This window comes from Hippocampus bargibanti, linkage group LG05 (assembly GCF_051943395.1).
Source record: "Hippocampus bargibanti isolate YZ-2025 linkage group LG05, ASM5194339v1, whole genome shotgun sequence".
In the NCBI taxonomy this organism is placed as follows: domain Eukaryota; kingdom Metazoa; phylum Chordata; class Actinopteri; order Syngnathiformes; family Syngnathidae; genus Hippocampus; species Hippocampus bargibanti.
In genome coordinates, this window is record NC_142738.1 from 428,145 (window position 1) to 444,646 (window position 16,502).

General features: G+C 44.6%; 1 protein-coding gene across 3 annotated transcripts in view; it reads left to right on the plus strand.

The window, feature by feature from the left end:
* chd2 (chromodomain helicase DNA binding protein 2) overlaps positions 1-15,480 on the plus strand; it is a 31,775-nt gene extending 16,295 nt beyond the window's left edge. For 2 of the 3 annotated variants that reach the window (XM_088996531.1, XM_088996533.1), the window contains 20 exons: positions 925-996; positions 2,041-2,190; positions 2,793-2,941; positions 3,469-3,565; positions 3,648-3,740; positions 5,183-5,353; positions 5,790-5,971; positions 6,085-6,126; positions 7,028-7,167; positions 7,241-7,379; positions 7,686-7,836; positions 8,727-8,849; positions 8,921-9,040; positions 9,105-9,248; positions 10,155-10,271; positions 10,357-10,535; positions 11,087-11,186; positions 11,261-11,417; positions 11,505-11,733; positions 12,347-15,480. In XM_088996531.1, the coding sequence (XP_088852657.1) occupies positions 925-996; positions 2,041-2,190; positions 2,793-2,941; positions 3,469-3,565; positions 3,648-3,740; positions 5,183-5,353; positions 5,790-5,971; positions 6,085-6,126; positions 7,028-7,167; positions 7,241-7,379; positions 7,686-7,836; positions 8,727-8,849; positions 8,921-9,040; positions 9,105-9,248; positions 10,155-10,271; positions 10,357-10,535; positions 11,087-11,186; positions 11,261-11,417; positions 11,505-11,733; positions 12,347-12,614 (2,823 nt within the window). In that variant the 3' untranslated portion in view covers positions 12,615-15,480. The remainder of the gene's footprint in view (positions 1-924; positions 997-2,040; positions 2,191-2,792; positions 2,942-3,468; positions 3,566-3,647; positions 3,741-5,182; positions 5,354-5,789; positions 5,972-6,084; positions 6,127-7,027; positions 7,168-7,240; positions 7,380-7,685; positions 7,837-8,726; positions 8,850-8,920; positions 9,041-9,104; positions 9,249-10,154; positions 10,272-10,356; positions 10,536-11,086; positions 11,187-11,260; positions 11,418-11,504; positions 11,734-12,346) is intronic. The other variant, XM_088996532.1, reaches the window with a different exon arrangement.
* The last annotated feature ends 1,022 nt before the right edge of the window (positions 15,481-16,502 follow it).

Consider the following 16,502-nt stretch of genomic DNA (forward strand, 5'->3'; position numbering starts at 1 on the left):
CCATTAGCTAGCTAGCTTTCTCTCTGAGTTACTTCGGGGTTGAGTGAACGCTGGCGCATGTGGTTGCCGCTGCTCACCCACAGAAAAAAAATATCCTGTGACTGTAAAGTGTCCTTGAGAGTTTTGAAAGGCGCTTAGAAATGAAATGTATTATTATTATAAAAGGACGAGTTTATAAACTAAAGCGTTCGTAAGCTGAGGTAACAAGATAGCTCGCAATGTATCCTGTGACCTTGAGAAGTTCTGATTGGCTGCCGTGCCGAGTATGCAAATTGCCAAACGAACTGAAATTATTTATAATTATATTATAATTATTTCTCCAAACCAAACGAAGATTTTGAAATGGGAATAATTTATTAATGTATTATTATATTATTATTATTATTCCTTACCAAAAATCGGAATAATTTATTCAGATGTTGAAATATTTGTTCAAACGTTTGCTTAATTGAGAAAAAAAGCCATTTTTTTAAAGTTGTCGGCCATCCGGGCGGACACGTTTTGCAAGTTGTACGCCCAAGGTAAAAGTTGCACGCCCGCGGGCATCCGGGCAGACGTTATTTCAGACACGGTTATTGGTTGGATATTGGTTCTCTTCCGACTTTGATGTCCCTCCCACGCCTCAACGTCACATCTTCTAACTTGTCAATCAATGAGAGATCCAATTTGAAATGGAATCGTTGTCCTTCTGCAAATGTCCAAACGTGTCCCAAAAAGATTTGTCTGGTTCCGCGTCGGCGCAAAAACTTGTGACACGGATCACATTTCAGCCCGGTCGCGCGTCCTCGGCCGGGCCGCCAGTTGGCGCGGTTATTTATATCGCCGCCTTGTCTCCGGCCGAAGCGCATTTGTTGCGATCGAGCGCAAAGTCAACATGGACGCACGCACGCACGCACGCCTGTGATTTGTCTCTGTGGTTTTTAGCGATTGGACGGCTCCATCAAGGGAGAAATTCGCAAGCAAGCCTTGGACCACTTTAATGCCGAAGGCTCAGAGGTACCGCATACACAAATGGTGACAAACATTGCATGAAAAGAAAAACACGGGCCGAATATTCCATATTATATACAGGTAACATCCCAGTTACGACCGCCAGACCCTTTTATTTTATTTTATTTTATTTTTTAATTCTACGCCTGACACCGTGGACAAAGGCTCCAACACAGGAAGAGTGTCTTTTACTGCCGGCAGGGAACGTAGTCATTCTTGACAGACGCCCGAATTCTGCAGCCCTCTGCCAAGCTATTTATTGAGAGTATATCCATATTTAAGTGATACATTAGTAAAACATTGTTTTCTTGATTAGAAAACCACGCCCCTGAGCATTCTGAGCCCAAACAGCTGTAAGCAATACTGATAAATTTGTAACCTGGCTAATGAGCTCTTCCTGTGAAGGCGTAAATGACTCCGTGATAAAAGAGTTTCCCAAGTCCTCAATTCTGTCCAAGGCCAGATCTCCTAGATTGGATTGGATTTGCCTTTATTAGTCTCGCAGTGGAGAAATTTACATTTGGCAGCAGCAAAGGAATGAAAGTAGAAAAACAAAATACAGGAGCTGCTGGAAAGGCAGCCACTCTCGCGGCACACGGTAGATGAAGATGACAGTTGAACTTGCTGCGTCTGTTAAACTTAAATGGACACCTCAGGCCATCTGCACCTTTTGTTTGCTTGGCCGGCCAGCTAAGCATGAAACTTAAATCAATACAAATAAAATAATAAAAATGAAACAACTTAAATTAAATATGATAACTTCTTATTCTGTCTAATCTCTATCAGCCCGGCACCGCAACGCGCAAGCATCCGGCAACGCGTACTACAATTTTGGCCAGCCGGCATGTCACACACTCGCACAGCAATCTACTGCGTGACTATCCTCATTTCAACTTGCGACCGTTTTGTCGAAACGGAACCCGGTCGTAACTTGGATGTTACCTGTATTATATAATTGGAATATTGGAATATTATTTTTTGCACACACCGTCATGGTACCCCACTATGAAAAAAATGTTGTTTGTTAGCAAAGCGCTATATCTCTTGCAGGACTTTTGCTTTCTCTTGTCCACGAGAGCCGGAGGCTTAGGGATAAACTTGGCCTCGGCCGACACCGTGGTCATCTTTGACTCTGACTGGAACCCTCAGAATGACCTGCAGGCTCAAGCGAGGGCTCATCGGATCGGCCAGAAGAAGCAGGTATGCTAGCGCCGCTAAAATCGCAAATCTCATCACGTAGCGTCACGTCATTCAAATTCATGATGGACACGGAGGGCATTCACTGCCAAATGTGCAAAAATGTGTCCACTCCAGTGCCAGGGTTGTTGTCATTTTCACTTGAATGACAGGACCCACAGAATTTGGACTTTTTTTTTATACTCACCCTCACTCACTCAACCCTGAAGAAAATAAATAGGAAGCTAGTAGATAGCTAATAGAGAGCCAATTTCTCTCTATTGACCTTTCTATTGGCTATATGGCTATCTAGGGGACTAGCAATCTGCCTATCAATCTGTTGGCTATTTATTAGCGATCTACTAGCTGGCTAGCTAGCTTTCTCTTAATTTAGTTTTCTATTAGCTATATGGCTAACTAGGGGGCTAGCAATCTGTTGGCTATCTATTAGCTAGCTACTAGCTGGCTGGCTTTCTATCTATTTAGCCATCTGTTAGCTATATAGCTATCTGGGTCGGCACCCAGGCATGAAAAAATAAAACCCAGACAAATTGAGGAATGGCGCTCCACGTCATATTTTCAATTTTCGGTAACATTAACCCCTTTCGGTGTCGGCCATTTTGCAGGTGAATATTTATCGACTGGTTACCAAGGGAACGGTTGAGGAGGACATTATCGAAAGGGCCAAGAAGAAGATGGTTTTGGACCATCTGGTCATCCAGCGAATGGACACCACTGGACGAACGGTTCTGGACAGCAACTCGGGCAACACCAAGTAAGACCTCGTCCTTTTTGGGAATCAAACCCGCACGCTTTTGGCGACAAAATCACTCCGTTTAAGCTATCTATTAGCTGTCTGGCTGGCTGGCTAGCTATTAATTATCGAACTAGCTATTTGGATAGCTATCTCATAGCTATCTAATGGCTATCTACTAGCTGTCTACCTGGCTGGCTAGCCATCTAGCGAGCTATCTAGCAATCTTTTGGTGTGGGGGGCAACTCTCTTTCTTATTATTATTACTATCTATTAGCTATATAGCTATCTAAGTGGCTAGTTATCTAGCTAGCTACCTTTTAGCTATCTATTAGCAATCTACTAGCTGGCAAGCTAGCTTTCCATCTGTGTGTTTAATACTGACATTCAGTGTTTTAGCTAACTAACTATCTAACTAGCTATCTATCGATCTAGGTGGCTAGCTAGCTATCTGTTGGCTATCTATTAGCTATTTACTAGCTAGCTAGCTTTCTATCTATTTCCGTTATTATTATGATCACATTTGCCCTTTTTTTGACCTCTTTCAGCTCCAATCCGTTCAACAAGGAAGAGCTGACGGCGATCCTGAAATTTGGCGCCGAAGAACTTTTCAAAGAGGCGGAAGGAGAAGAGTCTGAACCTCAGGTGATTTGCGGGGTACCGCCCGAGAGCGCACGTTTCAAGGGTTTTGATTTGACCTCTGACCTGCGTTTCTTTTTTCCCGCAGGAAATGGACATTGATGAGATCCTCAGGTTGGCCGAAACCAGAGAAAGCGACCAGGGTCAAAGTGCCACCGATGAGCTGCTCTCACAGTTTAAGGCCAGTCCGCTTCATCGCTTTTGCTTCATCAATTTGATGCCGTAAAATCTAGCTAGCTGTCTATCTAGTTGAGTTAATTCCGGGTTGAGTGAACGCTGGCGCCTGTGGCTGCCGCTGCTCACCCACAAGAAAAAAAATGATCCTGTGACTGTAAAGTGAGTTTTGAAAGGCGCTTATAAATGAAATGTATTGTTGTTGTTATTATGTGCTATGTATTAGCTATCTATCTAGCTAGCTTACTATCTATTTGAGTTACTTCTGGGTTGAGGGACCCACATAAAAAAAAAGTATCCTGTGACTAGTAATTTTTTAGGAATTTTTACTTTTTGTAGTCATTTTTACTAGTAATTATTATTTGCTGTCTATTAGCTGGCGAGCTTACTATCTATTTGAGTTACTTCCTGGTTGAGTGACCCACAGAAAAAAACTTATCCTGTGACTGTAAAGTGACCTTGACAATTTTGAAAGGCGCTTAGAAATCAAATGTATTATTATTATTAGCCATATGTGGGTTCCCGACCCGTGTCGTATATTATCGTTGATAAATTATGTCAATCCAAATGCTTATAAATGAAATGTATTATTATTATTATAAACCTTTTGTCAAACCCTTTCACCCGTCCTCCAAATTGCATTGTGGGCCCAGGCGGCCATTTTGTGCTGACGGTATCCATGACGAACGAATATCAACAAGAAAATTGGAGTCGCCACGTTGACATGCGAGCTGGGCAAAGCCATTGATCACACTTTGACCGGCGCGGTTTTCCACCCACACTTTTTCTCGACCTCTTTCGGTGCGTAGCGGCCACTCGGGACAAAAGGTGATTAGCTTCTGCTCGCTTTCCCCAACGCAAACTGTCTTTGGAGACAGACATCGTGAGGGATCGCGCAGAGCAGCCGTCCAAAAACCTTTTTTTGCGCCACGGACCGGTTTAATGTCACACAATATTTTCACGGACCGGCGGATCAACGCAACGTTTGTTTTTTACTCCTTTTGCTAGCTCACGGTGGGCTAATTTTAGCGGTATGTATCACGTGACCTAGACAAGCGTTTTGACATGCGTCAAGAGGAAGTCGTTTTTCAAAATAAAACATAGTTCGGACTCAGGTAACAAATAAAACGGAAATTATGTCAATTATTTATTCTTTCTGCGCGGCGCGGTACCAAATGACCCACGGACCGGTACCAGTCCACGGCCCGGGGGTTGGGGACCGCTGAAGTAGAGCATTGACGCTAACGTGTGAAGCAGCCTTATTTACATGAGTTAAAAGTCTGAGATAAATGTGTAGCGTTACTTCCGGGTTGAGTGAACGAACGCTGGCGTGTCTGGCTGCCGCTGCTCACCTGCAGAAAAAACATTGTTGTTCTTATCCCGTGACTGTCAAGTGTCCTTGAGAGTTTTGAAAGTATTATGATTGTATATTTTTTAACGCCCTTGCAGGTGGCCAATTTTTCCAGCATGGAGGAAAGCGCTGCGGACCTGGAGGAGAAAGCGGCTGGCGAATGGGACGACATCATCCCCGAGGATCAGCGGCGCAAAATCGAGGAGGAGGAAAAGCAGCGGGAAATGGATCTCTTCATGCTGCCCAGAAGCAGAAGCTCCAACAAGCGGGTGACGACAACAACAGTCAAAAACAAGGCGGCTTATTTAGATTCAGAATAATCATAATTATTAATGGATTTCATTTCTAAGCGCCTTTCAAACCCTCAAGGTCACTTTACAGTCTGTGGGTGAGCAGCGGCCGCCACACGCGCCAGCGTTCACTCAACCCGGAAGTAACTCATATACTGTAGATAGAAAGCTAGCTAGCTATTAGCTATCTGGCCAGCCAGCTGGCTAGCTATTAGCTATCTGGCCAGCCAGCTGGCTAGCTATTAACTATATTTTAGCTAGCCAGCTGAGTAGCTAATAGATGGAAGCAGATAATAATAAAAGATAAATAATAATAAGTGAATACGGTGCGGCGGGCATCTTGTGCTCCTCCCTCCCGCACCACGAGCACTTCCTTTCTCCCGGGGCAACCTCCATCTTGTTTTTGTCCTTTCAGGCTCAAGCCAACGACAACGACAACGACAGCGACAGCGACGCGGGCTCCAAGCTCAAGCAACGCTCGTCCGCCTCGGACAGCGAGACGGACGACAGCGACGAGGAGAAGAAACCCAAGCGCAGAGGACGACCCCGAGCCCGAAAGAACAACGTGGAGGGTTTCAACGATGGCGAGATACGCAGGTCACCGCTTTTTAGTTGATGACCGACCACTTTTTTGGACAACTTTTGTTGAAAGCCTGCTTGCTTGCTTGCTTGCTGTTTGTTTGTTTGTTTGTTTGTTTTTGTCAATCCAGGTTCATTAAGGCTTACAAGAAGTTTGGAGCGCCACTTGAAAGGTAAGCAAGCGCTCAAGTGAAAAAAATAACACACCTCCATTTTAATCGTCATCTCGCACTAAATCATTCGGACCTCACCTCAAATAAAGGCCACCTTTTTTTCATGCATTCATTCAGTTTTTTTATTTGTATTCATTATCTGTTTATTTGTCCACATATTCATTCAGTCATTCATTCTGTTATTTATTTTTATTCTTTCATCTGTTTATTTATCCACATATTCATTCATACAGTTATTTATCCATGTATTTATTCATTCCTTCATTCATTCATCCGCATATTTATGTATCTATCCATTCACCTATGTAATTATTTGTTTGTTTATTTATATTGATTTATTTATTATCCACATTTTAAAATGTACTTGTGTATCTATGCACTTCATTTTTATTGATTTATTTGTGTTTATTTGCTTATGTATCTATTTATTTATGTATGCATATATGTATTCATTTAGCAATTCATTCGTTCATTTATTTTTTTAACTCATCTATTTATCTATATTTATCCATTCATTCAGTCAATATTTATTATTTTGCATTCATTTTTCCACATATTTATTCATTCATGAAATCATACGCATATTTATTTATCCATTTATTTATTTTTTCATTCCTTCATTCACTTATTGATGTATCTTATCCATTCGCATATGTAGTTATTTATTTGTTTGTTCATTTATATTGCTTTATTTATTATCCACATTTTAAAATTTACTTCATTTGAAATTCTGTGAGCTACCTATTAGCTAGCTAGCTAGCTTTCTATCCATTTGAGTTGCTTCCAGTGTGGCTGCCGCTGCCCACCCACAGAAACACTGATCCTGTGACTGTAAAGCGACCTTGAGAGTTTAGAAAGGCGCTTATAGATGAAATGTATGATGACTATTATGTATCTCCAGGTTGGAAGCCATTGCGCGCGACTCTGAACTGGTGGACAAATCCATCGCCGACCTGAAGCGGCTGGGGGAGCTCATTCACAGCAGCTGCGCGGCGGCGGTGCACGAGCACGAAGAAAACCTCAAAGAGAACCCGATCGAAGGTAGCGGCGTCCGCGCCGCGCCGCTCTACCGTCGCGCGGCTGAAAACCCTGTGCTTTTTGGTTTGTTTTGCAGCCAAGGGGCCCGGCAAGCGGCGGGGGATCAACATCAAGATCTCGGGGGTGCAGGTCAACGCCAAGTCCATCGTTCAGCACCAGGAGGAGTTTGAACCCTTGCACAAAGCCGTGCCGTCCGATCCCGCGCAACGCAATACGTAAGCCAGACCGGCCACCGCGCCGGGCCTTCACAATCATCATCATCATCATCATACCTTTCATTTAGAAGAGCCTTTCAAAACTCTCAAGAGATCGCTAGGTAGGTAGGAGGTAGATCTCTAGATAGATAGATAGATAGCCATCTAGCGAGCCAGACAACTAATAGATAGCTCGCTAAATAGCCATCCAGACAGAGAGACAACAGATAGCTAAAAATAATAGCCACCTAGCTAGCTAGCTAGCTAGGTGTTGAGTGTTTTTTAGGGGGTTGCATGCAGTTGACGTTGCCCGGCCTTTTCCCGCAGGTTCAAGCTGAGCTGCAGAGTCAAGGTGGCCCACTTCGATGTGGACTGGGACGCCGACGATGACGTTCAGCTCTTACTTGGAATTTATGAGCACGGATTCAGCAACTGGGATCTGATCAAGACCGATCCGGACCTCAAACTGGCTGAAAAGGCAAGACTCGGCAATAGTCGCCACGCCCCGCCACCTCAAAAATGTTTTAGAGTGCCTTCATTGCGCATCATAAGTTGTCCTGAAAATGACAGTCACAGGATCGGTTTTTCTGCGGGTGAGAAGCGGCAGCCACACGCGCCAGCGTTCACTCAACCCGGAAGTAACTCAAGTCGATAGAAAGCTAGACAGCGAGCTAACAGATAGCTAATAGATAGCCAGCTGGACAGTTAGCTAAGTAGCTAGATAGCCATATAGCTAATAAATAGCCAGCTACATAGCTAGCTAGCTAGACAGATAGCCAATAGATAAAGTGACCTTGAGAGTTTTGAAAGGCGCTTAAAAATGAAATGTATTGTTATTATTATTATTATTAAAGAACTTGTAGTGTAGTTTTGTGTTCTTCCGCCAGCCTTTGTGACGCTCCGTGTTTCCTGAAAACAAGTTTGTATGCCAAGATTATATTCTCGCAAATTTAATAATAATAATCATAATAATACATTTAATTCAGACGTGCCTTTCAAAACTCTCAAGTTCAAAGTTTTTCTGTGGGTGAGCAGCGGCAGCCACATGCGCCAGCATTCATAACATAACAATAACTGCAATAGATAGAAAGCTATCTAGCTAATACATAGCTAATAGAGAGTTAGCCAGATAGCGAACTAGATAGCCACCCAGCTAATAGATAGTTAGCTATCAAGCTAGCCAGTTAGCCAATAGATAGCAAATAGATAGAAAGCTAGCGAGATCATACATAGCTAATAGATAGTTCATCAACAGACAAGGAATGTTCGTAAGGCGAGAACTTTGTTAGCTAAAGCGTTCGTAAGCTAAGCTATCGCTGTACAAGGAAGCCCAAAACTATGCTAGCTAGCTAACAATTTGAAGCACAGATCCTTCCGGACGATCCAGGCAAGAAACCTCAAGCCAAGCAGCTCCAAGCGAGGGCCGAGTACCTCCTCAAGCTTCTCAAAAAGGAACAAGACAGCGCCGACGCCGCCCAAACGGGAGGCCAGGTGAGTCGGCGGCTAGCCGGCGCCGTTCCCGCCGTCGGTCCTTGCGTCCTTGACCTCCGTTCGCCCCAAAGGTCAAAGTCAAGAAGAGGAAGCCTCGCGCTAAAAAGGACAAAAGTGTCAAAGAGGAGCAAGGCAACAGCGTGTCGTCGCCGCGACTTTCCGACAATCCGTCGGAGGAAGGCGAGCTCAAGGTGGCTCCGCCGCCAAAAGGAAGACGCCTTTAGGGGGCGCTCTCACCGCTTGCCCTTTTCCCAGCAGGAAGACGCAAGCCAGAAATCTCCTGCCAAGAAACGAGCCAAGAAGAAGAAGGAGAACAAGGAGAACAAAGACAAACAAGGAACCCCCAAGAAGGAGAAAGAAGGCCACAAAGAAAAAGCAAACCGGGCCACGAAAGACAAGGTCACTCTCGCTCGCTCGCTCGCTCTCCCCTACTTACGAACATTCGACTTACAAACGACGGTACATACAAACATATGTAGTATTCTCTCCAGTTGTAATAATAAAGATAATAATAATAATAACAATAATAATAATGAAGATAAAAATGAAAATAATAATAATAATGAAGATAATAATGATAATAATAATACATTTCATGTTAAGCGCCTTTCAAAGATTTCAAGGACACTTTACAGTCGCAGACAAACATAAGTACTATAATAAATAAAATACAATCACATATTGAATACAATAAATAAAAAAAAACAGGAACACAGTAATCTATTAGCTAGCTGGCTGTCTATTGCCTAGCTAGCTAGCTGGCTATCAATATCTAACTCGGATAGAAAGCCAGCTAGCTAATAGATAGCTAACAGATAGCTTGATAGGCCTTCACTTAACCCGGAAGTAACTCAGATAGAAAGCTAGATAGCTAATAGACAGCTAATAGATAGCTACGTAACTCAGATAGAAAGCTAGCTAGCTAATAGATAGCTAACAGATGGCTAGCTAGGCCTTCTTTCAACCCGGAAGTCACTCAGATAGAAAGCTAGCTCGCTAATAGATAGCTAAGTAACTTGGATAGAAAGGTAGCTTGCTAATAGATTGCTAACAGATGCCTAGCTAGGCCTTCTCTCAACCCAGAAGTAACTCGGATAGAAAGCTAGCTAGCTAATATTTAGCTAAGTAACTTGGATAGAAAGGTAGCTTGCTAATAGATAGCTAACAGATAGCTAGCTGGGCCTTCTATAAACTCAGGTAGAAAGCTAGCAAGTTAATAGTTAAGACTGAACAACTGTCTTTGTCTCTCTGTGTTGTGTCCCATGATTTGTTATGACGCCCTTTTGTTGCATTTGCGCGTTTTAGCCGAAAGGAGCCAAAGGGAAGAAAAGTCAAGGTCCGGTTCACATCACGGCAGGTTCGGAGCCCGTCCCCATCGAGGGCAAAGAGGACGACGAACTGGACCAGGAGACTTTCAGTATTGTGAGTTTTGAAATGAAAGCCGCCCGCCCTTTTCCGCCTTTGCCACGACGTCCGTGAACAACGGTCGCCGTTGGTCGCGTGGCAGTGCAAAGAGCGCATGAGGCCGGTCAAGAAGGCCCTGAAGCAGCTGGACAAACCGGACGAGGGCCTGTCGGACCAGGACCAGCTCCAGCACACGCGGACGTGCCTGCTGAAGATCGGCGACCGCATCACCGAGTGCCTCAAAGCCTACAACGACCCCGAACACGTCAAAATATGGCGGCGGTAAGAGCCACGATCGCTCTCGCCGTCCATCAACTTGCTTCCGTCAAATGTATTATTATTATTATTAGCGATCTGTGAGCTATCTATCCAGCTAGCTAGCTATCTATTAGAGGGCTGGCTGCTTAGCTGGCTATCTATTGGATAGCGAGCTAGTTGGCTATCCGATAGCTAGCTGGCTCGCTTTCACGCAACCCGGAAGTAACTCAAATAGATGGAGGGTTAGGTAGCTAGCTAATAGATAACTAATAGCTATCTATTCACTGACTCATAGCTATCTATTCGCCAGGTATTGGCTATCTACTCGCTAGCTAATAGCTATCTATTCACTTGTTAATAGCTATCTATTTCCTAGCTATTAGCTATCTATTCGCTAGCTAGCTAGCTTTCTATCTATTTGAGTTATTCCAGGTTGAGTGTGGCTGCCTCTGCTCACCCACAGAAAAACTGATCCAGTGACTGTAAAGTGACCTTGAGAGCTTTGAAAGGCGCTTACAAATGAAATGGATTATTATTATTATTATTGTGAAAGTTGTTTTCTTTCGCCGTCACAGAAACTTGTGGATTTTCGTGTCAAAGTTCACGGAGTTCAGCGCCCGCAAGTTGCACAAGCTCTACAAGATGGCGCAGAAGAAACGTTCCCACGAGGAAGAGGCAAGAAAGCGGCGTCCTCTCGGTCCTCTTTGTCCTCGCTCTGACCTTTTGACCTCCATTTCGGACCCTTCCAGAAGGAGCACAGGAAGAAAGACGAGGCCTCGGGGAGAGGAAAAGCTTTCCGGGCCGACGGGTCGGCGTCCGCTCGCGACTCCTCGCAGTCGACGTCGGGCCCGCACGGACGCCGCCGAGATTACAACATGGCCGCCAAGCGCCATTTTCCCAACGACGGTAAAAACGAGGCTTAGCTTAGCGGCGACTGCTGATTTGGAAGTCAGAAGTCAAAATGGCCGTCCGCCCGTCATTGCGCCCACGCAGATCGGGGCGACTGGCAGAGGGAGCGCAAATACAACCCGTCGTGGCAGGGCGAGCGCCATCACCCGTACGACGCCCACCGCTACAAGGACCACTACGGCGAGCGGCACGCCCACGGCGACTCGTACCGCAGCGCCGCCGGTTACCGTAGCAACAGCTCGCCGAGGAAGAGGCCCTACGATCTCTACGGCAACGATCGGGACCACCGCTTGCACCGGCCCTACTATGATAGGTCAGCGCCACCGCCGGGCGGCCACGCCCCCCCGCACCGGGAACACCCACTTTTCGCATCACAATAATAATGCAGTTGATTTATAAGCACCTTTCAAAACTCTCAAGGTCACCTTACAGTCACGGGATAAGTTTTTCTGCGGGTGAGCAGCGGCAGCCACACGCGCCAGCGTGCACTCAACCTGGAATAACTCAAATAGATAGAAAGCTAGCTAGCTAGCTAGCCAATCGATAGCCAACAAGCTAGCTAGCGATCAAGCTCGCTAGTGACCGAGCTAGCTAACATCCACGCTATCTACCGACAGCTAGCATAACTAGCGACTGAGCTGAGCTAAGTGTCCTTGAGAGCTTTGAAAGGCACTTCAAATGTAATGTACGTATTATTAGTATTTGCTATATAGCTATCTAGCTAGCTATCTGTTGGCTATCTACTAGCTGGCTGGCTAGCTAGCTTTCTATCTGTGTGTTTCATAGTGACATTCAGTGTATTATCAAGCTAGCTAGCTATTAGCTATAGAGCTATTGAGGTGGCTCACGATCTAGCTGGCTATCTGTTGGCTATCTACTAGCTGGCTAGCTAGGTTTCTATCTATTTGTGCCATTTTGTCTTTCAGACACCAGGACTCGAAACGAAGGCGCCCGGACGACTTCCGCCCCAACTACCACCACCAAGGACGCGACGGCCCCTCTCAGGACTTCCGGCACCGGGCATCCGGCCCCCCGCCGGGCCAAGACCACTACGGCCGACCCTTCCACCAGGACAAAGCCTCGCCCTTGGACCCGCGGTCCCCGCAGGCCCAAAAGTCCCCGCACGACTCCCGCTCGTCCCCGCCGGAGAACAACGCCTCCGCCGAGACCACCTGGAACCACAGGAAGGCCTAAAAACTACCCAAAAAAAACCCTTTAGAACCGGACCCCCGTCCGTCATCAGAAGCGGACCACGTTGCCCTCAAAGATGGAGAAAGTACTGGACGAAACGGAAATGGAGGCTTAGTCCCATGGGCTACTTTTGGACCCGAGGAACTTTTCACTGACCTAAAAGTGCCTGCTTGGTTTTTGTTTTTTAGTGGACGACGAGGAGGAATCATAATGTGCTAGCTAGCATCCGCGCTAGTGAGCAACGGAGCTAGCGAGCGACCGAGTTCGCGAGCCACCGAGCTGGCTAGTGACCAAGTTAGCTCGCAACCGCGCTAGCTAGTGACCGCGCTAGCTAGCGACTGAGCTATCTAGCGACCGAGCTAGCTTGCAACCGCGCTAGCCAGTGACTGAGCTAGCTCGCGACCGCGCTAACTCATGACCGCGCTAGCTAGCGACAGAGCTAGCCAGCATCAGAGCTAGCGACGGAGCTGGCTAGCAACCGAGCTAGCTAGCGACCGAGCTATCTAGTGACCGAGTTAGCTCGCAACCAAGCGAGCTAGCGACCGAGCCAGCTCGCGACCACGCTAGCTAGCTGGCTAGCGACCTACCTGGCTCGCTAGCAACAATGGCTAGCGATAATGTGTGTTTAGCTTTAAGTGTCAATGTGAACACAGAACAATTGGTTGTCCTTTGATGCCGCCGCATCAGCAGCAGCGGCATTTGTTCGGGTTGCAAAAAGCGATGGAAGATTTCCACGGGCAAGTTGAAAACGAATACTTTGGCGGGAATTGATTTGGGATGGAGGTCCATGAACTGTATTTCCAATCGTTTTGTTCCGTCCAAAGTGGAAAACTATTCGCCATAAACTAGCGAGCACTCCTCGTAAGGACATTCCTGTCCATCATCAGTGACCCCCCCCCCACACTAGCCCCCCCTCCCAATCATGCCCAAATTTAGCTTGCAACACAAAGCAAAAAAAAAAAAGATTAAAAAACAATTTAGCGATAGCCAGTAACTGTGACGTCGAGGTGCTCTCAAGTTAAGCTAGCAAAATGATGCTAAAATTGTAGATTGGATTGAAATTCCCTGCTAAGAATCTTCCATTTTGTGAAATCCGAATAGACGCCATGAAATTTCCCGTCCTGGCGTCAGCGCACGCGACCACCGCTCGGTATGTTTGCTAGCGTGACCATTTTTCTGTCAACAAATCACTTTAGCGTCTATCTATTTGACACAAAAGTATTGAAATCAGCGCCAACTTGTTTGTGAGCAAAAAGTTCTTCCTTCCGTTTGTCTCGTTTGAGGCGCTTTCCATTGATTCTGCTTCCCTCTAGCGGATGACGGTGGAATTGTTCCATTGCTTGTCGCAATGCTGTTTCATGAACACACTTTGCAGAAATAGAATCATTTCCTTTTTTTTAATTTTTATCAAGTGAAAAATTTCCAAGGAAATGGGAAGAATCAGTATTAGTTACGTCATAACAACCCGCCCCCGCCCCCCACCTCATTTTTGCCTCTTTTTTTTCCCCTTGTGGTATTAAATTCGGGTACGCGTCATGGATTGCGCTGGCCTCCATTTTGTGCTAACTTCTTTCTCCTGTTTGTGCCTTATGACCTGCGGGGGTCTTGTACGCGACTTGTGAGGGGGGTGGGGCTTAATGACCAGTATTTAAATCAAGGAAGAGGGGTGAGGGGGGGGGTGTAATTGTGCTAATTGTGCTAATTGCGCAAATGGCAAATGAATTGATTGACTTGGTTCAATGTTACTGTTGCAAAGGAATGTAAATTTCCCAGCAAATTTCCTTAAAACAAAGCAAAGTTTCCCCACGTTCAAAATGTCCAAAACGTTGCAACCCGAATGGAATTTGTTGGCAATCCAACCAAATATTTGGATGGAGTCCATCTTGGAAGCAACGCTGGGAAGTTGCCACGCGCAGAGCCTAAAATGGCCGCCTTGCCGTGTCTTTGTGAGACTTTTTTTGCAAAGCAAATTTCAGTCCAACTGGATTTGAGGGCTTGTGAGGGGGGGGGGGGTGAATATTTCTCAATAATTCATATGTACATTTTCACAAGTATTTCAGTGTAGAGCATCCTTGGGGAAAAAAAATGAGGATTATTTTTTTTGCACTGTTAAAGGGAAAAAATCCCTTCACAAATCATGTAAAATTAATAATAATAATAATAATAATCCATTTCATTTCTAAGCGCCTTTCAAAACTCTCAAGGTCACTTTACAGTTACGGGATACGTTTTTCTGCGGGTGAGCAGCGACAGCCACATGCGCCAGCGTTCAGTAGTCGTCGTAGTAGTATCTAGCCAGCTAGCTATAAGCTATGTAGCTATCTAGCTTTTGCTAGCTATTGGCTAGCTGGCTAGCTATTAGCTATATAGCTAATAGCTAGCCAGTCTAGCTAGCTAGCTTTCTATCTATTTGAGTTACTTCCAGGTTGAGTGAACGCTGGCATGTGTGGCTGCCGCTGCTCACCTGCAGAAAAAAAATTCCTGTGACTGTAAAAAGTGACCTTGAGAGTTTTGAAAGGCGCTTATGAATCAAATGTGTTATTATTATTAAAAGTAACCCTAATATATATTTTAAGAATGCCATTTTAAGGATTTACGGAATGACTCGAAGTGAAAAGTGGCAAAAAGGATCCAACTGTTAATCATCATGTATTGTATGTGGTAGTAATACACACCCAAAAAAAAGTGTTCTTCTCATCCTCCGGTACTACATCAAGCAAACTCCAGTCCTTGTATGATAGCTTCAAAAAAAACAACAAACAAACAAATGTCTCAATAATTTCTATTTGTGACAACAACCACTCTTGATGAGAAATGCTCTCGTACGTATGTTTGGACATATGTAATAAAAATTTGTTACACAAAAGTACACACAATTTGAGGTCATTTGTGAACAATACGGTCATTTGAAAATGGGGGAGCGGAGTGCCACCCCCAGGAACTAGAATGTTATTCCACATATACTCCAGTAGGTGGCAATAATGAGTGCAAATACTTCATTATTGCACTTTTTGGGAGTGTTTTTTTTGTACCGCACACAATATTGAATTTTTAGACTCCATTTTATTTTCACGCGTTACATTTTAATATATATTCGACTTACGGCCAGCTCGACTTAAAACCACCCGTACTTACGACCGCGACCTCCAGACCCTATTTTTAAAAATTTAATTTCACGCCTGGCACCGCAACGCGCTAGCAGGCCGGCAACGTGTACGGCAATTCTGGCCAGCCAGCCAGCCAGCATCTCACTCTCGCACAGCAATCGACCGATTTCGACTTACGACCGTTTGGTCGGAACGGAACTCAGTCGTAAGTCGGATGTTACCTGTATATATCTATAGGTATCGATAGATGTCTATCGATATCTATAGCTATAGCTACATAGATATAGATATAGCTAAAACTTTTACCTGGATGCTGCTTTTTCCTTTTGGCTTTACAAATTAAAATTTAGAATTTGTTGAGTGGTAATCAAGTAAACTTTACTTGTGTTGTTTTACTGTCAAAAGCAAAAAAAGCTTATAAATATACACAGATTGAAAATGCTTGTTGCCCTTGTTTTGAGATGTGTGTTTTTGTACATTATATTTTAGTTTTTTTGGTAGTACTCAATGTTGAGTATGTTGAGAAGAATATACATGAAGCCATATACAGTACATTTTAAAAAATGATGAAATGTTCATTTTTTTATATGAGTAATTCGTTTTACATATAATTTGACATTATTTGTGGTTGTAAATTAATTTACGCAACAAAAAAAACAACAACTGAGGATCCATTTGAGAGCCGAAAGAGCCAAAAGAGTCTCTAAAAAGAGCCAGAATTCCCATCATTAATATCGAGTCCACAATGTTTTCCAATGTATAATCAGTTGACTTTGTACTAACT